General features: G+C 41.0%; 1 protein-coding gene across 3 annotated transcripts in view; it reads left to right on the top strand.

Moving 5' to 3' along the window:
* Positions 1-26,028, top strand: part of PRICKLE2 (prickle planar cell polarity protein 2) — a 497,544-nt gene that overhangs the window by 396,880 nt on the left and 74,636 nt on the right. For all 3 annotated transcript variants that reach the window (XM_070738161.1, XM_070738163.1, XM_070738162.1), the window contains exons 4-6: positions 11,867-12,004; positions 15,543-15,746; positions 22,994-23,180. In XM_070738161.1, the coding sequence (XP_070594262.1) occupies positions 11,867-12,004; positions 15,543-15,746; positions 22,994-23,180 (529 nt within the window). The remainder of the gene's footprint in view (positions 1-11,866; positions 12,005-15,542; positions 15,747-22,993; positions 23,181-26,028) is intronic.

Genomic DNA, 26,028 nt, shown 5'->3' with positions numbered 1-26,028 from the left:
AACAGAGTTTCCTGATTGACTCTGCTTGTCAACAAAAAGTGTGGACATGACCAAGGGACAGGGCAATTGTCATAAACACGATCCAATTGCAAAGCATCTGAATTTTGATCAGGTGACCAAGGGGGATGTTACAATGGTTGTAAATGTGTAAAATGGTCATAAGTCACTTTTTTCCAGTGTCGTAACAGTCACTAAATGAACTGTTGTATGCTAAGGACTATCTATATCAGCGTTTCCCAACCGGTGTGCCGCGGCACACCGGTGTGCCGCGAGACATGGCCAGGTGTGCCGCTAAGCTCCAGCTGGGCGGGGCGCTGCCGGTACTTCCGTCCTGGGGCTCCCGCTCGCAGCTGTCCCCCGCCTCCTGCTCGATGCCGTGGTTTTTGGCGCTCTCCTGCTGGGCGCCAAAGAAGGAAGGCAGGAAGAAGGAGAGCTTTATTCTTCGCGCCTTTTCCCCGCCTTCCTTCTTTGGGACCCAGCAGGAGAGCGCCGAAAACCGCGGCATCGAGCAGGAGCCGGTTGACAGCTGCGAGCGGGAGCCCCAAGACGGAAGTACCGGCAGCGCCCCGCCCAGCTGGAGCTTCTCCTGCGTCGACGGCAAGTTTCCTTTGTGGCCCGGCGGGAGGGCACTGGCGATGGGAGCGGGGGGCGGGGGCGGCCGCAGTGGCCGCAGGCAGTCGTGGGGAGATGGCGGCGGCGAGAGGGAGCGCTCTCTCTCTCTCTCTCAGCTGACTGCAAGCGGGAGCCCTGACGGTGGCGGTTGGACGTGCTGCTAGATGTCGTACATGCTGGCGCTGCGGGCCTGGCATATACGGTGTCCAGCAGCACGTCCAGCTGCCGCCGTCAGGGCTCCCGCTTGCAGTCAGCTGAGAGAGAGAGAGAGAAAGAAAGAGAGACATATAATAGAGGCAGAGAGAGAGAGAAAGAGAGACATAGCAAGAGAGGCAGAGAAAGAGACAGAGCAAGAAAGAGAGGCAGAGAAAGAGAGAGAGATAAAGAGAGACATAGCAAGAGAGGCAGAGAGAGAGAGACAGAGCAAGAAAGAGAGGCAGAGAAAGAGAGACATAGCAAGAGAGGCAGAGAGAGAGAAAAAGAAAGAGACTTAGCAAGAGAGGCACAGAGAGAGAGAGAAAGAGAAAGAAAGAGAGAGAGACATAGCAAGAGAGACAGAGAGAGAGAAAGAGAGAAAGAGAAAGAAAGAGAGATAGCAAGAGAGGCAAAGAGAAAGAAAGAGACATATAGCAAGACAGTGAAAGAGAGAGAGAGAGTAAGAGAGAGAAAAGCAAGAAAGAGATAGCAAGAGAGAGAGAGAGAGCAAAGGAGAGAGAAAGACATAGAGGAAGGGAAGGAGGGAGAGAGAAAGAGAGCAAAAAAGAGAGAAAGAAAGAAAGAGGGATGGAGAGAGAGAAAGAAGGGAAGGAAGGAAAAGAGAAAGAGTGAGAAATAGAGCGAAAGGGAGGAAGAGAGAGGGTTTTTTTGTCCAAACTTTTCTTTAGCCCTCCCCCCCACCCCGCCCACCCCTTTCAGTGTTCCCCGGGATTTTGAAAATATGAATAATGTGCCGCGGCTCAAAAAAGGTTGGGAAACACTGATCTATATGACCAGAGGTGGCGCAGCAGGTAGAGTGCAGTGCTGCATGCCACTAAAACTGACTATAGATCTGTAGGTCAGCGGTTCAAATTGCATCACTGGCTCAAGGTTGACTCAAGGTGGGTAAAATGAGGACCCGGATTATGGGGGCAATATGCTAGCTATGTTTTTAAAAGTTGTATTGTTAACATGTTGTAAGCTGCCTGAGTCTAAGGAGAAGGGCAGCATAAAAATTGAATGAATGAATGAATGAATGAATGAATGAATGAATGAATGAATGAATGAAATAAAATAAAAAGTATCTGGTTTTAAAAGTGAGGTGGAAGAAGATCAGTTGTCACAGAATAACTGAATGGCTGATCTTATAATTGCTGCCGAATATTTATTTATTATTAGAGTTATAAGGGACCTTGTAGGTCATCTAGTCCAACCCCTGCTCGAGCAGGAACCCTACACCACCCCAGACAAATAGGAGTGCAATGTCTTCTTGAAAGTTTCTAGTGTTAGAGTGTTGACAACCCCTGGAGGCAAGTCGTTCCACTGGTTGATTCCTCTCACCGTCAGAAAGTTCCATCTCAGATGAATAGATGAAGTTAGAAATGGATTCTCTTTTTTAAAAGTCTTTTGTAGACATTGCAAATTATTTTTTAGGTCTCCTATAATGCAGTCAGCATATGAAGGTTAGTTTCTTCTTTAGTGTCCTTTGTTAAGAATATTGGCAGTATCTGAATTCATTTTCAGATTGCTGTGTTAAGAAAAAAAGGTTAGAATGCCAGGCAAAGAAATAACATTTGCACACATTTTGCATAAATACTATCATTTTCTAAAGGAAGAACGTAGAGAAATTATTCATTTGGAATCTAAACCTAAGCTCAAACAAATCTGTTCCTGAGAACCAAAATACTTATTTATTCCCTGTTGCAAAGATATGTTTTATAAAATTATAAATTGGGGACTTAAGTTCTTATCCTTTTCAAATCTTCTAATATAGTTTTTCTTCTGAGCTTAGAAATGACCTGGGAGAAATCTCACTAGACTTAATGCAATTTATTCAAAATAGACATATATAGGAATACGGCACATTATATACTAATATGACGGGGCTTTGGCTGTATTACCCATAACTGTTTTGATTTTATGTATGTAAAGAGTGGGAATTATCCTGAAGGAAAATCTTTTAGGGATTCTTAACCTTGTTTAGGATTTAAGATTAACAGAGGATTACAAAAAACTGTTGACTGAGGGAACAGGAACCACGACTTCCCTTGGCGGCTATGGACTGTCGAGCAGCTGTTGTGTTCCAAGCGCTTTATGGAGAGAGATGCTATAAAGCAGGCCCAAGGCTCTGGAACAGTAGCTAACCCTGTTTAGCAGCAGCCCATGCAAAGCTTGCTAATTTCCATGGCAGTATCTCCTTGTCTAAATTCATTAAATATTCAATTTCACATCATGAATCGGGCCAAAATGATTTTCCTACCAAGAGGAGGTTCAGCAATTTCCCTGAAGCAGAAATAGGACACTATAATAAACAATGGGAAGAATTTTCTATAATCTCCTTGGAACAAGAGAAGAAGTACATATTATGTGAAAAATTGAGAAATTGGCCCTCTTTAGTTGCTGATGCCCTTCACTGGAATTTTGTAGTCTTGTAAGTGCCCCTTGGAAGGGCGGCATTCTCAGATTTTGGTTTTATGACGTGGGTACCTAGGGATGATATTATTTTGTGATCATTTAAATACATTTCTTTGGGCAAAGATATTTAGTACCCTGTTTTTTAAATAATTGCTTGCATTGTTTGAATTTAAAAAATTAAATTTCAGAATTTAAAAAGAATTCTGGAAAAAAACACGCTAAAAGGTATGTAAGGATTGGATAAAAAATGTAAGCCAACTGGTATAAGAAGGAGTGGAGAAATTCATTTCCTTCAGGAGACATCACATGATAAGTCAAGGATCAAATACTGAGAGGAATCTAGAGCCAAATAATTAATTAAATAATTAAACAAACAAATCATTCATTGGAAGGGGTACCCTTTGTCTGAATCCACATGGGTAAAAAGTTCAAAAGTGAAAGCAGACAGATTAGTTAAACAATTCCATGACAAATATCCACATAAGCCCAAGGGTCCCCCTGGGGGAGGGAGGGATGGTTAATCCGATTTACCCCTTGTGATCCCTCTCTCCACTGTAGGATACACTTTTTTTCTTGAGGGGAGGCAGCCTGTCAGGCCGGTGCAGAAGTTGGTGATAAATTAATGGCTTGCCACACTATCTATAGAAGGCCTGATGTTTATGGGAACTTGGGAAGGGTGATTTTCATGAGCGAACAGATGCAGCTGCAAAGCATTCTTTTCAGTGGATCAAGGTCATCCTCTGCCCACCCGCCTGGGCGGAAGCGGAAGGAGGACTGGCCACGCTGGCACAATCTGAGTGGGAAACATAAGAAGTTTTTTGGTGGGAGACAAGGGATGTGAACTTTCAACTGGGTGGGAAACTCAATTTCAGGTTTCCCAGTGTAGGCGCCAGGATGGCTCTGGCAATAAATTGGAACTTTGAGGAGTACTTGGATTTGGACTTGGATGCTACCCAGAACTTTGACAATGTCCTTATAATAATTTACCTTTAATTGGATATGTACTAGTTTCAGTATAGAGTAGAGAAGGAATAGAAGTACTATTATAAAATACAGCAGTCCTTAGCTTAACAGGCACAGTTGACACCAAAACTTCCATTGCTAAGAAAGACAGTTGCTAACTGAGCTTTAAGACCCTTTTTATGACCCGTCTTGCCACAGTTGTTAAGTGAATCGCTCAGTTGTTAAGTTAGTAACATGATTGTAAAGCGATTCTGGCTTCCCCATTGACCTTGTCAGAAGCAGGGTTGGGTTCTAACTTATCTCGCCTTCGGTTCGCTTCCTCCCTTATATGCTCCGTGGCCATGGTGCATTCACACATGCACAGTAGTGAAAATTCACATTTTTTTAAAAAAAAAGCCAAAAACAAGATGGTTGCGCAATTACAATGCTGGCGACTCAGTTTCTACACATGCGCAGAATTAAAAAAAACAGCAAAAAATCCCCCCTGAAAAAAAAATATCTCGGCAGCATCCACGGACCAGCACCGATAGAACCAGCTCCATGACATCACCAGCTGTTTGCTACCAGTTCTATAGAACCGGTGCAAACTAGGAGGAACCCACCTCTGGCCAGAAGATCTCAAAAAGTGAACACATTACCCCAGGACACTGCATCCATCCTAAATACATGCCCATTGCCAAGCATCCAAATTTTGATCACATGACCACGGGGATGGTACAACAGTCACAAGTGTGAAAAACCACTTTTTTGGTGCACTTGTAACTTCAAATGGACATTGAATGAGTGGTTGTAAGTCAAGGACTACTGGTAGCTATGGGGAGCTCATTTTGAAAGAATTCCATATCACAAAGCATGGAAATTCCCTATAATCTATTGCATACGAAAAATAAGGAACTAACTTGTTTTTTAGAAGAGTTAGTATTGCAGGAATTTGCACACCAGGACTTTATTATTACTGCCAAATAATAAAGCTTCCTCAGTTTTTATTTTTTGGGCTTGACAAAGACAGTACCACGGATCTGAAGCATTCAAAAGAATACCCATTTGTAAGAGATGTTTCGCATTTCTCTGTTTTTCTTTTCTGCTCATACGCTAGCACTTTTCATTTCTCCACATTCACAGTTAGGTAATTTAAGGGCAATAGCTATCCAAGGCTCTTAACTATCTGTCAAGCCTATCTGAGATAAGCAATAAATCAAGTAATACAGAGGAGCTCCTATTCCGTGCCTTTACTGAAAAATATTTTTCTTTACTCTGGGCTGGAACAATATCATTAATAAATAGATTAAACAGTACAGGCGCAAGCATATTTGTTAGGTGGCCTGCTAGGGTGAACCTAATCTGAATTTGACTATTTGTCCATAAAGCCATGATCAAAATTAACAACCCCCTATTCAAATTTAACTGATCTACTTTAATCTATGGATTGTTTCTATCAATAAAATCAAAAGCTGCAAGAGAATTCCTAAAGGCAACATACAATTTGCTGTCAGCATGTTTTGTATACTTATTTATCAGATGACACAAAACCATGATCAATCATTGAGTATCCTGCTCCTAACCCTGCCTGTTCTTCTCCATGCATATATGCAAACAAATAAATGTACAGTATTTAAAATACATATTAATATGAAATGTCTTTGAATATTAGTAGCTCGGCTTGGTACTTATGTTGTTAGTTTGAGCTGTGAGCTTGGCAGTTTGGTTGTACATGTTTCATCCCTATTTGAGGAGACTTTGGACAAGCACAATCCAAAGCGCACTGAAGATGTCTCCTCAAACAGGGATGAAATGTTTGCAACCAAATTGCCAAGCTCCCAGCTCAAACCAACAATATAACATGTTAAATGGTCAAAGCAATGGAAACTGCAGTTTAATGTTTCCAAATGTAAAATAATGCACTTGGGGAAAAGGAATCCTCAGTCTGAGTATCACATTGGCAGTTCTGTGTTAGCAAAAACTTCAGAAGAGAAGGATTATGGGGTAGTGATTTCTGACAGTCTCAAAATGGGTGAGCAGTGTGGTCAGGCGGTAGGAAAAGCAAGTAGGATGCTTGGCTGCATAGCTAGAGGTATAACAAGCAGGAAGAGGGAGATTATGATCCCGCTATATAGAATGCTGGTGAGACCACATTTGGAATACTGTGTTCAGTTCTGGAGGCCTCACCTACAAAAAGATATTGACAAAATTGAACGGGTCCAAAGACGGGCTACAAGAATGGTGGAAGGTCTTAAGCATAAAACGTATCAGGAAAGACTTAATGAACTCAATCTGTATAGTCTGGAGGACAGAAGGAAAAGGGGGGACATGATCGAAACATTTAAATGTGTTAAGGGGTTATATAAGGTCCAGGAGGGAAGTGTTTTTAATAGGAAAGTGAACACAAGAACAAGGGGACACAATCTGAAGTTAGTTGGGGGAAAGATCAAAAGCAACGTGAGGAAATATTATTTCACTGAAAGAGTAGTAGATCCTTGGAACAAACTTCCAACAGACGTGGTTGGTAAATCCACAGTAACTGAATTTAAACATGCCTGGGATAAACATATATCCATTGCAAGATAAAATACAGGAAATAGTATAAGGGCAGACTAGATGTACCATGAGGTCTTTTTCTGCGGTCAGTCTTCTATGTTTCTTAATATCTGTCTAGTTCTCGGAGAGGGGTGGCATACAAATCTAATCTGTTATTATTATTATTATTATTATTATTATTATTATTATTATTATCATCATCATCATCATCATCATCATCAATCATCATTCACAGACACATATGCAAGATGAGGCACCAGGAAAAGCCTGGTACAACTAAGGAATTAAAAAATGCTGCAGTAATAAAATACATATACCTTTTAAATATAAAATATATTTATTTATTTGTAAAATTTATATGCCATCAACTCCACTTGGACTCTGGGCGGTGGTTTCTATATAAAATAAAACATTTTTAGCCTTTTGTATAATAAAATAAAACATTTTTAGCCTTTTCTATTATAGGTTGCATTGTTCTGTTCTTACTTTGCAAGCTACGCAAGCTTTACAATTGAGGCAGCATAGATATCTTGTAAAGTTTTTGAAAAAAAACAAAAGAACTCACCACTGCCCTTCCGACAATTACTTTCAGAGACAAATTGATTTCGAACTAAGGAACAGAAAACTGCAAAATTATTCCACCATGGAAAAGCTTTGTAGAGAAAAGCTTTCTTGTCTCGCACAGACTGCCAGGACTCTTCGGGGTCATTCATTGGAACATATTCAGGGTAGATAAAAGCCAGCATTTCTTAAAGGTAGCTTTACAAGACTTCTAGACAAATTGACTGGAGGATGTTAAGTCCTTTTTCCCTGATCAAATGTACATCTCTTCAGAGGTAAATGGCAGGGTGGGGTGCTAGGCAGGGTTGAAGCAAACCAGTACACGAGGAGATACCAAAGGAGTGCAAACTCCAGACATCTCCTCTCTTGTTTGTTCTATTTCTGTTTTTTCTCTTTTTTTAAAAAAAGGTTTTTCATTAAATACACATTTAAAAACTTTAGACACAGTGTGACAATCCTGGTTTTGTCATTTCTATACATATTTTTCACATAACAACAAATACAATTATTACTCATCATCCATTGCTATTTTGATCTTATAAACATATACCTTGTCCTCATTTGTTTGTTCATCTAAGCTTTGTCCAATTTCCGTTCTCCAAACCCTAAGTCAGTGATGGTGAACCTTTTTTCCCCTCGCACACACACTAGTACCCACACCCATAATTTAATGTCTGGAAAGGACAAAAATGGCTTCTCCCCCAGAGGCCGGAAATGGCCTATTTCCTGTCTTCCAGTGGGCCCAGGAGGCCGTTTTTCAACCTCCCCAGGCTCCAGAAGGTTCCTTAGAGCCTGTCCTCCCCCCCTCCAGAGGTCCGCCAGAAGTCAAAAACACCCTTCCAGAACCTCAGCATGTGGCAAAAATGAGCTGGAGCTAGCTAGAGCTTGGGATTTACCTACCCCCATAAGCAACAGCTTGTGTGGTGTCAGATATGGCTCCGTGTGCCATCTGTGGCACCTGTGCCATAGGTTCTCCATCACTGCCCTAAGTCTTTCCTTCTCCGACTCCTTTTTCTCCTTTCCAGGCATTGATGCAGTTTGTTCCATATTTCAAAGTGTTCTGTCTCACCCTTATTTTTGAGTTCTAAAGTCAGCCTATTCATTTCTGCAGAGGCCAAAAATTTCTTTATTATTTCTTCTTCCGGTGGGATTTCTTTGTTTTTCCAATATTGTGCATAGACTAGTCTTGCTGCCGTCATAATATGCAGCATTAAGTATATCCATCCTTTGTCATATTTCTCTAGTGATTCCTAGTAGGAACAATTCTGGTTTCAAATCTTTATTTTTGTTTAATATCTCTTCCAGCCATGTCTTTATCTGTTTTTCGCTTTCAAATGTGTGGGTGTGGCAAAGGGATGGAGTTCTCCTATTAGAAACTAGAGAGGATCTCTGGTGTTTGAAATTAACACACCTGAAAGATACGGTTAGTTATATGACGCCCTGAGGGATAATTATATTCAACTCCTGTCTGGTACTATAATATGTGCTATGCCATTCCAGGAAAAATTTAAATATCTGGTTTATTTTTGAAGTTCTATTCTTCTGGAGACCTGTCTACTTTAGAGAATATCTCTATCTATACAGCCCTCCTGCTAACGGAGATAACCCTGAGGGTTTCCTGTGCTTGCCACAAGCTAATATTGCAAATTTTTTGAGAAGAGCCTTCTCAGGTAGCCACCGCAATTCTTTGGAACACATTTGCTGGTAAATTAAGAGATTGAACCCCTCTGACTACTTTCTAACAAGTCCTACATGCACATTCTTAAAGCAGGCTTTAAATTATTAATTTTAATTGCTGGTTATAAGAAGGACCTGGGTTTTATGTTTTATTGTAAATCAATATGTTTTGTTTAGTGAATCGAAAGATTCAGAAGGTGGCCAGGATTTGGTGAACCACTCCTATCGCATCAAGTTTACATTTAAGCAAGTTCTTTACTGTTATGGTTATTGTTGAAACCTTTTTTCCATATTCTGTATTTCCCCTCCACCTTCTTCCTTAGTATCAGAGAGTCACAGTTCTGTTTCTTTCTTACAAAAGGGGCTTTATTCCTGTTGCCATATTTTGAAATATTTTCCATTGGACTTCTATAGTGTTTCCAGCACGTATCTCCCAACCTTCACTCTTTTTTTCCCCAGTAGAAAAGATTTAGCGTGCCAAGTTGCAGAAAGCCTTTTTCATTAAGAGTTCTTGAAACGATGCCAGAGATATATTTGTGGATGTGGTCATAAAGCTAACTGCCATCCGAGGAGTTCCCACCAAATTTGATGGGGCTCCATTCAGTTGGGTTACTTTAAGAGTGTGTCCTTAAGCTACAGCTACACTTTGCTCCCTGGGGTGCTGCATTTTGTGGCAGTCTAAACACGTGCCTTAGCATGTTTTGGATGATTCATTAGCCAAAGGCCTTAACATCATTACTAATATCATCAGTTATGACCTTGCCCTTTTCACAGATACATATACCACCTTGAAACTTCTTTCAAATATTTTGGTCAGTTTATACATACATACATATAATTTCATAGCTATGTAATGTGAAACACATTAACTAAGGAGTGAGGTTCTGTTGTTGCTGGAGGCAAGGATGAAGTTCTGATAGGTGAACTAATAAGTCATAAATCTAAACTACTGGTTGCCAAGAAGCTTGACTAATATTACATATTTTACTACTCACATGTTATTTATGTTCAAGCTTGTCATGGATGTTTACTATTTTTAGGAAGATTCCATCATGATTTGCACAGTTGTCTAATCATGGACAATTGTGTTGAAGAATGAGTGTTAAATAATGGGCATAGGAACAATGTTTTTGACATTAAAAAAAGACCAGAACAAGCATAGAAACATTAAACCCCACTAGAGTTCATATTGACTACATCCTGTTTTCATATTGTTTTAAAGTCAAAAGTTGGCCAAATGCTCATTGTACTGTTTTTACAGATACTTTGTTTTTCCTTTTAAAAGTGTGTACAGTATTCCTAAATGAATTAGTGTGCATTCACAATTATTTCTAAACTTCTGAATATGATCATATAAGGGGAGGAATATAAACTGACTAAATCATGTTTATAGTAATCTAACTCTACCACTGCATGAAAATAGATTGAAACAGTAAAAGTTCTCAGACTAGGTATATGTAAGCAATTGTCTCACAGACTGCTATAATACAAGCACTTTATAAAGTACTGGGCACCCTGGTGGCACAATGGTTAAAATGCAGCATTGCAGGCTAATTCTGCCCACATAGTGGAGTTTGATCCTCATGGGACCCAAAGTTGACTCAGCCTTCCATTCAGTTAAAACAAAGACCCAGATTGTTGGAGGCAATACACTGACATTGTAAACAACTACAGTGGTACCTCGGTTCTCGACCACAATTCGTTCCAGAAGTGTGGTCGAGAACCGATTTGGTCGAGTACCGAATTAATTTATCCCATAGGAAATAATGGAAATGGATTTAATTGGTTCTTAGCCCCTATTTCCTTTATTTCCTATGGGATAAAGATCTGAGGAGCTCTATAGTCTAAGCACTCCAAGCTGTAGGAAGGGTGGGCGCGGCTGCAATACCGGCAGTTTCGGGGGGGCTCCTTTCCTCAGTGGTTCGTGTTGTACCTGTAGGCAGCTGCACCAACTTTCTCCTTCCCGGCGGCGGCTTTCCATCAAGCAGCAGCAGCGCCGGGAATGTCACGTGATGAAGGGAAGCTGCCGGAGCCATCTCAGCAGTTGCCGTTGCTCTAGCGGCTTCCCTTCCTCATGTGACGTTCCCACCGCTGCTGCTGCTCGAAGGAAAGCCGCCGCTGCCATCGCGGAGAAAGTTGGTGCAGCTGCCTACAGATAACAAGATGAACCACTGAGGAAAGGAGCCCCCCGAAGCTGCTGGTATTGCAGCCGCCCCCACCCTTCCTACAACTTGGAGCGCTTAGACTAGAGACTGGGAGGCTGTTAAGTGGGTGGCCAGGATGGGCATGTCGGATTCCGACTCCCATTCCGTCTCACCCCGTCCCCTCAGATCTTGTAGCATTTTGGATAATAAACAAACTTTTCTGTGGCTGTTCGGTATCCGAATTTTTGTTCAGATACCGAAGCAAATTTTTGCCGAAAATTATGTTCGGTATCCGAAATGTACAAGAACCAAAGCGTTCGAGAACCGAGGTACCACTGTACTATGTGGCATGTATAAGTCTAAATGTGGTTGCTATTGCTACTTACTAATGTTTATATAATGGGCAATGAAATAATTTTGTAATAACCCAAGTAAAAGTGGAGGCTGACACCAAGAAAGGTATATGACAAGGCAGTTACAACAGACATGGGAGGGAACATGCTGGGAGGAAGTGAATATCTTGTGAAAATGATCATTTTTGCAACTGGTCTTACACACCGTGGTGGTCGTTTTAGGAATAGCTACGCATTACTTTTTGTGTGTGTTTATATCTATCACCAATGCTCTTACACTGTCAAATGTTGTCATGGCCCTCAGGTATTGCCTAATCCTGATTTAAATAATAATAATCTTGCACTTTTGAAGAAAAAAGCAAGAACCACTGCTTTTAGTAAAAAGCAAATTATCTATTGCTTGATGTCCAGGTTCGATACTGCAACTCCCTGGATGAAGAGGAAAAGAGAGAACTCAAACTTTTCAGCAACCAGAGGAAGAGGGAGAACCTGGGCAGAGGCAATGTCCGGCCATTCCCCGTCACCATGACAGGAGCCATTTGTGAACAGGTAGACCATTCTCAGTAGGTTGTTGTTGTTGTTGTTGTTGTTGTTGTTGTTGTTGTTGTTGTTCTTCTTCTTCTTCTTCTTCGGCTTCTTCGGCTTCTGCTTCTCCTGCTTCTGCTCCTTCTCCTTCTTCTTCTTCGGCTTCTGCTTCTGCTTCTTTTTCTTCTCCTTCTCCTTCTTCTTCTTCTTCTCCTGTTTCTGCTTCTTCTCCTTCTCCTTCTTCTTCTCCTTCTTCTTCTCCTTCTTCGGCTTCTGCTTCTCCTGCTCCTTCTTCTTCTTCTTCTTCGGCTTCTGCTTCTGCTTCTTTTTCTTCTCCTTCTCCTTCTTCTTCTTCTGCTTCTCCTGCTTCTGCTTCTTCTTCTCCTTCTTCTCCTTCTTCTCCTTCTTCTTCTTCTTCGGCTTCTTTGGCTTCTTCGGCTTCTGCTTCTCCTGCTTCTTCTCCTTCTTCTTCTTCTGCTTCTGCTTCTGCTTCTTTTTCTTCTCCTTCTCCTTCTTCTTCTGCTTCTCCTGCTTCTGCTTCTTCTTCTTCTTCTTCTTCTTCTTCTTCTTCTTCTTCTGCTTCTTCTGCTTCTGCTTCTCCTGCTTCTGCTCCTTCTCCTTCTTCTTCTGCTTCTGCTTCTGCTTCTCCTGCTTCTGCTTCTTTTTCTTCTCCTTCTCCTCCTTCTTCTTCTTCTTCTGCTTCTCCTGCTTCTGCTTCTTCTTCTTCTTCTTTTTCTTCTTCTGCTTCTCCTGCTTCTTCTTCTTCTTCTTCTTCTTCTTCTTCTTCTTCTTCTTCTCCTCCTCCTTCTTCTGCTTCGGCTTCTTCTTCCTCATCTTCTTCTGCTTCTGCTTCGTCTTCTGCTTCTTCTGTTTCCCCTTCTCCTTCTCCTTATCCTCCTCCTCCATCTTCTCCTTAGCATCTTATTCTCATGACATGAAAGCACTGACGGGCAACTCCCGGAACTTCCAGGTGCACAGCTCTGGTAGGAAAATCCCAGATGTGTGCATAGCTGCAGGCCCCTGCGCGAGCATGCACGTAAGAGCGAGATTTTGGCTATTTTTGTCAAATTTTTGCTTCTGCGCATGTGCAGAAACAAAAATATCAGCGAAAATAACCAGAATCTTGCTCGTATGCAAGGTTTGGCTTGCTGCGCATGCGCAGAAGCCAAATCTCATGCCTATGGGCGCGCGCGCAACCAATGGGCACACGTGCGACGGCCTGCGAGAAAGCTCCCATAGCAGGTAAGTAGAGTGGCCCTTCGCTGCTGATGAAAGCCCCTATGCACCATGAGATATCAAGAGCCATAGCAACACATTATGGCAGCAAAAGACTTATTCCTCACTTTGACCTTGTGAAAAATTCTTACTCATTAAAAATATCCCCAAGGGTAGGAAAATTAGTTGGTGTACATTTAAGGTGTGTGGCAGAGTGTTAGCTTAAGGCTGCTAATAGCCAGCTGCAAAAACAGTTTCTCTTGCATAATCCCCCCGGTGAAAAGGCTGCTTAGGGGGTGCATTGCTAGGCCAGAAAACCATTTGGAAGACAAAGGAGAAAAGGAAGGTGTACATCAATTTGAGAAAGACTCTTACATCTAGCATTCTGCATCAGTATACGCAGAGGAGGACTTCGGGTATCCTATGGAGACCCAAAAGAGATTTTGTAAAGAAACCCTGGAACAAAATTAGGAATGCAGAATACTATTTTCCACGTTTTGGCATTATAAATTGCAACATTGGGTGTTGACAGTTTGCATTTCAGATCTGATTAATGTATTTATATTTAGTGGCGGCATGGTAAAAGCCCATGTAATAAGATCATTCCAAATCTTACTTTCAATGCACAAGTTTCCTATTCCCAATCTGTGGGGAGAAAAAAAATTAATCAAATATGTGCAGTGATCCCTAGAGTGGATACCACAGTTTAAATTGCTAAGTATTCTAAGCTATCATCTCAGTAAATGTGCAGTGAGAAAGATATCAGAGGTTTTTCTCTGGAGGCCATTCGTACCACCCGTCAGAGTTGAATAAATTGCAGTTGCTTCATGCCTTCTAGTAGCTTCTGTTCCCAAGATGTAAATATTTAATGTTAAAAGTTCAACCGACAATCAGAGATTGAAAGTATTGTACTGTGGTTTTATTTATTTGCCACGTGTGGAAACCTCTAGCCTAAATTGGTTAGTGGCTGGATTCAGACAACTCTGTGTTAACCAGGTCAGTAGCTTGTTTTAACCTAAGATTATTTTTATTATTTTATTTTACAGTTAGCACATTAAGTGTACACTTGGTTAATTCGGTTTATCCAGAAAGCAACTAGTTAATCATACTATGTAAATTCTACCAGAATGTAGCATAATTCTCCTGCCTCTCCTCCTCCTTTTTTGGGGAGGGGAACATATGCTAGATTCAAGGTGCTATTTCCAAAAAGCAACTAGACTTTCTTGGATTTTTTTCCCTTTGAAAATCTTTCACTTCTCATCCAAGAAGCTTCATAAGTTCTTGGATGAGAAACAATTTTCTTAAAAAGGAAAGAAAACTTGAAGAAAGTCCATTTGTCTTTGGGATGATTAATGCTTATTCGCTCCACGACATGCTCCTATGTCGAGCAAACAGGAACAAAAATGGTAGATCCCGAATGCATTCTATTATTTAAATCCTGAATGCATTCTATTATCCCCGTAAGACAGTGATGGCAAACCTATGGCAAACCTTTGGGAGGAGCATGACCTGGATGATTGAGAATATCCATAGAAATATAGTAGAGAATTCTCAATTTTCTTAAGTTTTGTGTAATATCAAAGGAATCTTGCCCGACTTCCTCTTAAGGCAATGATGGCAATTGCACATGCGCAAGTGCCCACGCCTATAATTGAATGCCTGGGGAGGGTGAAAACAGCTTCCCTGAACCCCTCCCCCCAGAGGCCCTCTGGAGGCTGGAAACGGCCTGTTTCCAAACTTCTGGTGGGCCCAGTAGGCTCATGTTTCATCCTCCCCAGGCTCCAAAGGCTCCCCTGGAGTTGGGGAAGGGTAAAAACGCTCCCTCCCATCCCCCTGGAGGCTCTGTGAAAGCCAGAAACACTCTCCCAGAGCCTCTGTGTGAGCCAAAAATCAGAGCTGAGCTAGGGCAACAGCTCGCGTGCCAGCAGATATGGCTCTGCGTGCCACCTGTGGCACCCGTGCCATAGGTTTGCCATCACTGTCTTACGGGGATAATAGAATGCATTCAGGATTTAAATAATAGAATGCATTCGGGATCTACCATTTTTGTTCCTGTTTGCTCGACATAGGAGCATGTCGTGGAGCGAATAAGCATTAATCATCCCATAGTAGACAGTTCTAAAGATCTTCTGCAGTGCCTCACAATTGCTTTTGTATCACTACAATCCCTATAGTACTGTAGTTGGAGAAAAGCTTGACTTGTGAATAACTAGAAAAGAAATTTGCTGATTTTTATCAGTGCATCACTTCGGCTTTTTTCCAGGCGCTGTCATTATTCAACGTTTCTCGCCCCGGAAGAATTATCCGGAGGAGGGCCCCTCTTTAATTTCTATATTTATCTTGACAGTGTGGAGGCCAAATCAATGGAGGCGACATAGCCGTCTTTGCATCCAGAGCAGGCCATGGGGTGTGCTGGCATCCATCATGCTTTATATGCAGCATTTGCAATGAGCTGCTGGTGGATCTTATCTACTTCTATCAAGACGGGAAGATTTATTGTGGCCGGCACCATGCAGAATGCCTCAAACCTCGGTGCGCAGCCTGCGATGAGGTAAGACCAGTCAAGCATGTTGGGTACTGGGGAAGGGGGCTTGAATAAGTAGGTAAATCATGTCAGGGATCATGTGTTAGGTAGTAAATCAGTCTAGGCTTCAAGATTTGCCTTGCCAGTTTATCTTTGCATCTTGTGGTTTGCAAATGATGAAATGTCTGAGAGCTGCTCTACATATCAGTCCTGGTAGAGGCTTTTGGTTCTCACAGCCCATCCAGGTTTTCGTTGCTGAACAGCACTCCACCCCCATCCTGCTGGTGCCTTTCCCTGCTCTCTTATATAAGCTAAGACCCTGCTAGCCACTCTTCCCTGGACCAGCCATTACTCAAAAAGAATTTTTTTAAAAAATTCCATAATTGAACATGTTGCTTTTTGTTTTCTTCTCCTTCAGCCTGCCTGTCTGCAGCTATGGGAACAAGGAGAATTGCAGTACAGTTGGGTGGACTTTTTAAAATAAATTTAAGAGAAATTAAATTGCACTCCTATATTTTATTACAATAACTTCATATCCTGGTTATTCTCAAATGATGGGATTGGAAGTTCAAACCTGTTGAGATAACAGGATCTCACACAAAAACATTCCCCTTGCAATCAACCTCAATGTAAAATAGCACTAGCAATGGCACTTAGAATTATATATCGCCGCTTAGTGCTTGATAACACTCTCTAGGAGGTTATTGTCCCCCAAAATATGGGTCCTCATTTTACTGGCTTGGGGTCACTGAAGACTCAATCAGAATCGAACTATAAGCTGTGAGGTCAAAACCTGCAAAGAAACGTCTGCAGTGTATTTAAGGAAATTATGCATTTATTTATTGATTGATTTATTAATTAGACTTCTGTGCCGCCCTTCTCCTGAGACTCGGGGCGGCTTACAACAAAACAAATGTAAAGTATACAAGAAATCTAACATTTAAAAATGTAAAAAACATCAATTTTAAAAACATGTAAAGAAATCTAACTTGATTCATAGTCTAAAACTCCCAATTCATTTAAAAACCAATCATCTACATTCATCCAAACATGCATTATAGATTCAATCATAGGCTGGGGTAGATATTAAAATTCAGTGGCCCCACACCTGTCGGCAGAAGTACATTTTTAAGGCCTTACAGAAAGCTGAGAGAGTGAGGGCAGTACAAATCTCCGAGGAGAGTTGATTCCAAAAGGCTGGGGCCATCACAGAGAAGACTGTTCCACTAGGCCCTGCCAGGCAACATTGCCTGGCTGACAGGACCTGGAGAAGGCCAACTCTGTGGGACCTGACTGGTCACTGGAGTCGCTACAGCATTGTTGCTGTAGTCCCATAACCCGGTAAGGCACAGATACATAGCTATCAACTGAAAGAACAAAATTGTTTCTTGGTTACCATGCAAAACAAGTCACTGAGAACACATGAATTTATTTGTTTATCAAATTTCTCACGCAAGGTATCTCACACGAAGTAACTCTGGGCAGTGTACAACAATTGGCAACAATAAATATATAAAACTCTTATTAAAAATATCTCTGGAGAAGAAAACTTTGGGCAGCATGGCTTGTCTATACTTAGAATTTTCCCCATAAAATAAAGAGTTTGTGCTCTTTATTGAATTCCTGAATTGATGTAGAAGCTGATAGAGCTTTGTGTTGGATGCCTGCGGGAAGTTCTTTTAATGCATTGACACCAAGAATGTTGCTTCCTCCTATATCGTGTTAGATAGGAAGCAGAGCAATTGTTATAATGGACAGGCTATTTGAGCATGCTGATCTTTGCAGGGTGCTTCGGTTTTACCGACAGTGTTAGAGTTTTACAATTAAGGCTTTGAATGAGTATTTGTGTTTATGTGCTTGCCTGCCTTTTCTTTCTGTGAATCTCTACACTGAACATCTTGGCAAATGTTCTTCTTTTAATTATCTTTCCCCAAATCTATCAACTAACTACCATATGGAATGCGTGGATGGCTATTGTTCACTTTCTCTTAGTTTTCTTTTTATTTTCCACGTTCCCCTAGGAAGCAAATTACCATAGTCTTGTGTCATCCATCTTAACTTATACTTTTATGTATTTTCATGGGAGCAACATAAGGCTAGGTGTGGCCTAGATCTATCTGTCCTCTTATGCTCCATAATTCATGTAGAATTTATGATCCATGATCTTCCTCCCTTCTGTTTCATCTCACGTATTCTCAAGTGTTGTATTTATACTTGTTCCCATCACCTGGGTTTTAGGAATCAATTTCCCATAGTTGAATGCAGAATCTGTCTTCTGAGGTAGACATTCTGCATTTTTAGACTATGAGCTGTTCTGAATCAGGACATAAGATTATCTAGGAAGCCTCCTGTTTCTTTCTTTTTTATATAATAATTGTATCAAAGGTTACGATTATGGCAATAAAAAACCAATACAAACTAAAAAAAGGGTGCAGAAAAGAAAAGAGAAAGAAAAAATAAGAATATGGTAAAGAAATATATAAAGTAATGACTTCCTTTCATCACAAGTATAAACAATTTTAGTAATTTATCACTTTTTCTAAAAAATATATCAGATAACTTATTCTTCCTGTCTTGCCTCTTATCTATAAATAAATCCATACGGCCTCATCATTTTTAGTTCTGATATCAATAAAAGTTTATTCAAGATTACAATAGATAACAGCATACATATGTTAACTTTGAACATATAGGTCACTTTATATTCCTTCTTTTTACTTTTTATAATCTTGATCTTTACTCCTTTCAAATGTCATAGTATTCAATTTATTTTCTTTTTTGCCCCTTTGTCCTGTTTCACAAAATTCTTTAAAGCTTTAACGAAGCTCTTTTCTAAAACCAGGATAGAAAAATCATCAAAGTCAGTCTGTTGTTGGTTGTACATCACTTTCCATTATTAAACATGAGATGGTTTCTTTAGTATGTCCAGTGTAATATCCATGTCATTCTTAATAGAAATCCACTCTGAATTCAGACTTACTATTAGAAATAACAGTGTTAGAAGGGACCTTGGAGGTCTTCTAATCCCCTGCTTAGGCAGGAAACCTTACGCCACTTCAGACAAATGGTTATACAACATCTTCTTAAAAACATCTTCCAGTTTTAGAGCATCCACAACTTCTTGAGGCAAGTTGTCCCATAGATTAATTGTTCTAACTGTCAGAAAATTTCTCCTTAGCTCTAAGTTGCTATCTAATTCCATAACATCTTTTGAACAGTCTATCTATAGAATAGAATAGAATAGAATAGAATTTTTATTGGCCAAGTGTGATTGGACACACAAGGAATTTGTCTTGGTGCATATGCTCTCTATGTACATAAAAGAAAAAGATACATTTGTCAAGAATCATGTGGTACAATACTTAATGATTGTCATAGGGGTCAAATAAGCAATGAAGAAACAATCACTATTAATAAAAATCTTAGAATACAAGCAACAAGTTACAGTCATATAGTCTGTATGACAGTCTGAAAATTAACTTCTTGTTCAAAAATATCCATCAATATCTCCAATGTTAAAATATTTTGCTTCATTCTGAACTTGTAAGTCAAGTTTGAGTGTTGTTCTTTGATTGTAATACTTAATTCCTTTGAGTTCCCTCTAGTGACAAGTTTTAAAGCCTTTTTTTAAAAAAAAATCCAAAACAAAAGCATTTTCCTCTAAAAAGGATTCTTTGTAATTAATTACAAAATCTCATTTCAAATTTATCTGGACCGTTGGATCATTTGTAACTTTTTAATATCAAGGTTTAAATCAAACTTTTGCTTTTTATTCTACCCTACCTCCCAATAATTTAAGTCCTTAAACTTAATCCGCCAAATAAGAAGGAAGGACTCACTGGAGAATAGCTTAATGCTGGAAAAGATTGAGGGCAAAACAAGAATGGTATGACAAAGAATGACGTGGCTGGATGGAGTCACTGAAGCAGTTGGCATGAGTTTAAATGGATTCCAAAGGATAGTAGAGAACAGGAAGGCCTAGAGCAGCATTTCCCAACCAGTGTGCCGCGGCACACTAGTGTGCCGCGAGACATGGTCAGGTGTGCCGCGAAACTCCTAGGGCAGCTCCAGCTGGGTGGGGCGCTGCTGGTGCGGCTACTGCCCGATGCCGCTGTTGCTGGCGCTCTCCTGCTGGGCCCCAAAGAAGGAAGGCGGGAAAAAAGGAGAGCTTCATTCTTCGCACCGGCAGCAAGAGGAGGAGGGCGCCATCAGCAGCGGCACCAGGTAGTAGCCGGGGGATGGCGGTGGCAAGAGCTCCAGGGCGGAGGCACCAGCAGCGCCCCACCCAGCTGGAGCTTCCCTGGAGCAACCAATGTCCTTTGGGCCCGGAGGGAGGGCACTGGCGGTGGGAGCAGGAGGGTGCCGGGCCACGCACGCCTGCGCCAGTGCACCCCAAAACGCCCCCCCACGCACCCTTTTCCAAGGGCGCACCCGAAGCCGCAGCCGCCCCCCCCCCCCCGCACCTCTAGCCCCCTCGCGCCCCTGGCTACTCGCTGCTGCTTTTCTGGCAAGGTCTGCTGTCCAAAAGGTCGGAAGTTTAGTACTCTAATAAGAGTGTTTTGTAAGGGAGAGAGAAAGACATAGAGGGAGGGAAGGAGGGAGAGAGAGAGCAAAAAAGAGAGGAAGAGAGAAAGAAATAGGGATGGAGAGAGAGAAAGAAGGGAAGGAAAAGAATGAGGGAGGGAGAAATAGAACGAAAGGGAGGGAGAGATTTTTTTTGTCCAAACTTTTCTTTAGCCGCCCCCCCCCCCCCCCCCCCCTGGTTCAATGTTCCCCAGGATTTTGAAAATATGAATAATGTGCCACGGCTCAAAAAAGGTTGGGAAACACTGGCCTAGAGGAACGTTGTCCATGGGATCACAATGGGTCGGACATGACTTCGCAACTAACAACAAAAAATCTTATATTTTAAACTTATTGCTCTAAAGGTTGAAGGTGAACTGGTTTACCTGAAAATCAGTTAACAAGCAATTTCCAAAAGTGATTAGAAAAGGAAGTATGCAAACTTAATGTATTTTTGAATGTGCCATTGGCAGTTTGAGCAAGATGGCTACTCCCTCATTCTCTCTGGCTCTAAATGGCCAGAGACCACAATCATGCAGTCTCCTCTCAAGGAACAGCTGTCTGAAGCACTTGTCCTCTCCTTATCTAGAGATGAAATATCAACGAGCAAGTGTACTTGCAGCTCTTCACTCCCTTATGGTCATCAACTCCTTTTTTTAGTGTGGCCATCTTCAGTTCACAATTTCTTCACGAGAAGTTTGCAGCTTCCTGTTTTCTTTGTTGATCAAATAGACATCTCCAAACACCAAAATTAGCAGCAATCGAGGTATACAAGCTTACATGTAATCCCTTACAAGTAGTAACCTTACAAGTAGTAACCATTGATGGTAGTTTTGTTGAGAAAAATACATGTAATACAAATTGCTCTTTATCTTATGGAGTTGTGTGCTGACATTAAGCAATGGCCAAGTTTAGAATTAAAACTATGCAAAAGGTTCAAACAGAGAAAGCTCTTTGGTTTGACATTTGATCTTGGATTTCTCATTTCAAAACCCAGCGCCCTATTAAGCACACAGCAGTGGTCCTCATTAGCCTGCAGTTGCAAATGCCTGAGCCCCCCTTCTCTCTACCCCCCTTCCATTGCACCCCCTCCCGCCCTGCTCTAGAGTTGTGTAAGCCCTGACCACAGTCAGGGTTTGTATCCTGGGAAGCCCATCATGGTCTTCTCTTATTACAGGAGCAAGTTCTCCTCTTTCCACATTCCATTTGCTAAACAAGGAATGTGTCATTTCAAGTTACATGTTATCCTGGAACCATATATAGCCATTTCCACAGCAACTAGGTGATCTGTTTATGCTGCAGAGGCAGTAAAAGAATTCGCTGTATCAAGAAGCCGAGGCAGAAGGCTCATGAGGCAGCTCTACTGTGAAAAAAACAAGTCAGATAGATGGCAGGAGAGCGAGACCTGCAGAAGCAATATAATAAATTTGATATAGTTTTACAGAGGTATTTTTAAGTCGGTTATTTTGTCCTTCTCTAAAAGTCTGGTTAGGTACAGCAATCAAACATTGCAGAACAGGTAGTTAGAATTGCAGAAAGAACAATTGCAACCAGCCTGCCTTCCATAGAAAACCTGTATATTGCACAGGTCAGAAGGAAGGCTAAGGAAATATCTAAAGACCCCTTACATCCTGCACAAAAACCATTTCAACCCCCTTGAGACAGCGCTATAGGGCATTGATTACTAAAAAAACTGGACACCAGGACAGGTTTTTCCCTTATGCCAACACTTAATTCTCAAGCAGGGGTAGGTTCTTCTTTTCTTCAATTCCAGTTTGCTCCTTGACATGCTGTGTGTATTAAAAAACTAGCTTCTGCACATGCGCAGAAGCAAAAAGCAAGATGGCGGTGCCTATGGCGCCACCAGGAAAGCCAATTCAGGGAGGTGGCAGGCCTGGGTCGCAGCCAGTTTCAGCGACCCAGACCACCAAGTTACTACCGGTTCCATAGAACCAGTCCAAACCAGGATAAACCCGCCTCTGTTCTAGGTATATACACCCATGTGCTGTGGCTGTAGTATTATTATTTATCCTTTTTTTACTCCCCTTTTATTAGTGGTATTATTATTATATTATTATTATTTATTATTATCATCATCATCATCATCATCATCATTATTTTATTCACAAAAACAGTAATACACAGCAAACGAGATTTATATGCTGGATTTCGTATCACAATATCACAAGTCGAACACTTCCCAAGTGTCTAGGACTGTGTGTGATATATTTCCGTATGATGTGCGCAAATCCAAGTACGGTGGCCTTTTGCAACTGACATTGCAATTTTGTTAATGTTTATTGTTTTCAAATGCTGGCTGAGGTCTTTTGGCACATCACAAAATGTGCCAATTACTACTGGGACCACCTGTACTGGTTTATACCAAAGTCGTCGTAGTTCGATTTTAAAAGCCTGATATCGGCATAGTCAGACAGGTGTTCAAACTGGGCTTGGCATTTTGTCTACCTTATCCAGTCCTTATCCAGAACCTTGAATAGGCAGATCTAGATGTTAGATATCATCACGCGATGGAAGCTGTTCTGAGTAAAACAGCTTTGTGCAGTTATTATTGTTATTGTTATTATGTTGCTTTGCGTGTACACTGAGAGCTTTTGTAACAGAAACAAATTCCTTGTGTGCCTCATCAGTTCAATTCAGTTCTGTTCAATACATATAAACAAATCCTGAGTCCTCTTTTTGGTTTTTTGCAGATTATCTTTGCTGACGAATGCACAGAAGCTGAAGGAAGGCATTGGCACATGAAGCACTTTTGCTGTTTTGAATGTGAAACTGTGCTGGGCGGCCAGCGGTACATCATGAAGGAAGGGCGTCCGTATTGCTGCAACTGCTTCGAGTCCTTATATGCAGAGTATTGTGACACCTGCGCTCAGCACATCGGTAAGGGAGCCGTTTAGAAACGCCACCTTTTGCTGCCAGTTGGCTGGTTTGAAATGGAGAAATCTCAGCCCTTGGTGTGAAACAGAAACACTATTTTTTTTGTGTGCAGAACCCAAAACGTGATAGGGCTTGTCAATATACTGTTGCATGATATTGTTTAAGGTGATGTGCGCCTGTAGGCTAGTGGTTGAAACTGTTGTGTATTAAAAGAACATGACAGGCCCTGGCATTTGTTTCTGTCAAGCCTGCAGTAACTCCTTGGCAGATGTATGTAGGCACCTAACTAGGTCCGTAGTCTAGATGCTTTTGACAGAGATCAGCTAAGGCCAATGCCAACCACTGATGGCTCTTCTTTTTACATGGATGCAAAGAATCCATAGATGCTTCCAACCCACTCAGAGAAAAAGAGCGGAGGAGGAGGAAGAAGAAATGGTCAGCAAGCGAGCAAGGAATAAGCACGTTCAGAAAGAAGATGGCTTCTCCAACCCATAATAGCAATTCCATTACTACTCTGCTCAGAAAATATTTTGCTGCTATTCAGAAGCCAGCTGTGAAAGTAAAGGTTACTTTTGAAAAATGTAAGGGAGGAAGGAAGGAAGGAAATATTTTTTTTCAAGTATGTGATACATGACAAAACCTAAATGCCAAATCCCAATTGAAACCAAATTCCCTGGAGTGAAGGTTTGAAATATATGGACATAGATTCTTCTGAGCCTTTTTTTTCCCCGATGACTTTTAGAGGCTCACAACCAAATTCAGTGACACACTGTTCATCATGACAGTATCCAGTGATGGGTTGCCAAAAAAATTTGCTGCCACACTGTGGCCATGGCTTATTTTGTGGGTGTGGCTTAGGTGTAGGAGTGGTTTGTCAGCCATGTCACCAGGTGGGAGTGGCTTGACAATCATGTGACGGGGTGGCTTAAAGGTCATGTGACTAGGTGGGAGTGGCTTATTGACCAAGATAAGTTTTCAAATAGGTGCCTGGACTCTTTTTCAGTTGATTAAGTCACATTATTTGAATAGGACAAATGATAGACAGCATTATTTGTTGAGGAGCACAGCAACATTTTAAGCTTTTGTATTTAATCCACAAGGTTCAGTATGATAACAAATTAGGCAAGTAGTTCAATTTTCTTTAATTGCTATAAAAATTCAGTTCTAGATCATTATTAAAATGATTAAAGCATCTATGGGTTAAAACACTACAGTATTTAATTATTTCATATTTTAAAAGTAATCAAGGATCATACTAGAGAAGGAAGGAGAATAAAAAAAACTATTACGTATTCAATAACTAATGCATAAACTTACTACCCCCACTGCGTCCCCTCCACACACACACACACGGTGTGGACAGCAACCCATTACTGACAATATTCCAGTGTGGGGCGGAAAGGAAACAAAGATTCTCGTTAAACCCTGAAAGTAATGGATTGTTCTAATACCATTTCTTCCAATGAAGTGATTTATCACTGTCCCACTTATTCCACCATTTGGCAAGAAGAAAACATCTGCCTTTGCTCTTCAGTTTATAACATAGCTTGAGAAAGCTATTCCTTTCTTTGGAAGGATCCCTCCATTGGAGCATATTATTATAAAGACAAATTCAGCCAATTTGAATATAAATGAACTGAAGAAGCTACTTAAATGAGAAGTGAAACATCTTCAGGCATAAACAAAGAAAATCTAATTGCCTTTTGAAAAAGGAACTTTGGGACAACCATGACCTAGATGACTGAGAATCTCCATAGGCATTTATTTAGTTGATGGAAAGTTAGTGTCATGGTATTCGACCCATCTGAGCTTTCTAATATTCAACAGCAATTACATTCAAGTTGCCCATTATGAGCTGATGGGTAGGAAGAAGGATAATGTGATGAAGTACCATCCTTCTAGCAACCGGAAGAAATGCATAGGCACTCATGGCCCAAGATTAAGTGAAACCCCACTGCCTGCATAATTAACGTTTTCAGTTGACAAAAAAAGGTAGAAGGTATTTCTGCTTTCCTAGGTCCTTGACATAATTTTGTAAATGCACATTGTTCCTGTATTTTATTCCTCCTGTCTGTTGCACATAAACATTATCCATTTTTTAAAGTATTTACAAATAGCAATGTTTTATTTTCCAGTTCCTTGATTATTGATTAGCAATGGGTGGTGGGTTTTTAAAAAAATTATAATATACTGTCATATTCAATCCAAAAAAACTTTCCAATGATACTAGCTGTGTCAGAACACCTATGTTAAGAGGCGGAGAAGGGTTTTAATGAATGGCTCAATAGTTTAGATCCAGGGTCTACAACCTTGGCAACTTTAAGCCTGGAAGACTTCAACTCCCAGAATTCCCTAGCCAACAACGCTGTCTGGGTAATTCTGGGAGTTTAGATCCACCAGGATTAAAGTTGCCATTGTTGGAGACCCTTGGTTTAGATGTTATAGATCAGTGTTTCTTAACCTTGGCAACTGTAAGAGATGTGGACTGCAACTCCCAGAATTCCCTAGCCAGCTGAAATTGTTGAAAGTTCACATCTCTTAAAATTGCCAAGTTTGAGAAAACTGGCATAGATTATTTGCAGTGCAGAACAATGGGAGAGTGGGGTTGTGTTAGCACAATCTGGGTCTGCCATCCATTGAAGGAGCATAAAATGTTACTAGCATTTCAAAACGACTGAAAAGCACTAGAAATCCTACATCTAAATATATTATCTTACACCTGGGAGCAAGAGTCAATTAAATTCAGTGGAATGTAGTAGACAGTAAAGATGTCTAGCTAGCAGGATAATTTAGGAACAAATAATGGTGAGAAGTGGGGAAGGAAATCATCCTAATGCTAAATCTTTTAGCT

The sequence above is a fragment of the Erythrolamprus reginae genome, chromosome 2, assembly GCF_031021105.1.
Source record: "Erythrolamprus reginae isolate rEryReg1 chromosome 2, rEryReg1.hap1, whole genome shotgun sequence".
Taxonomy (NCBI): domain Eukaryota; kingdom Metazoa; phylum Chordata; class Lepidosauria; order Squamata; family Dipsadidae; genus Erythrolamprus; species Erythrolamprus reginae.
Note: the sequence above shows the minus strand (reverse complement) of the source record. Positions and strands in the feature narration are given on the sequence as shown.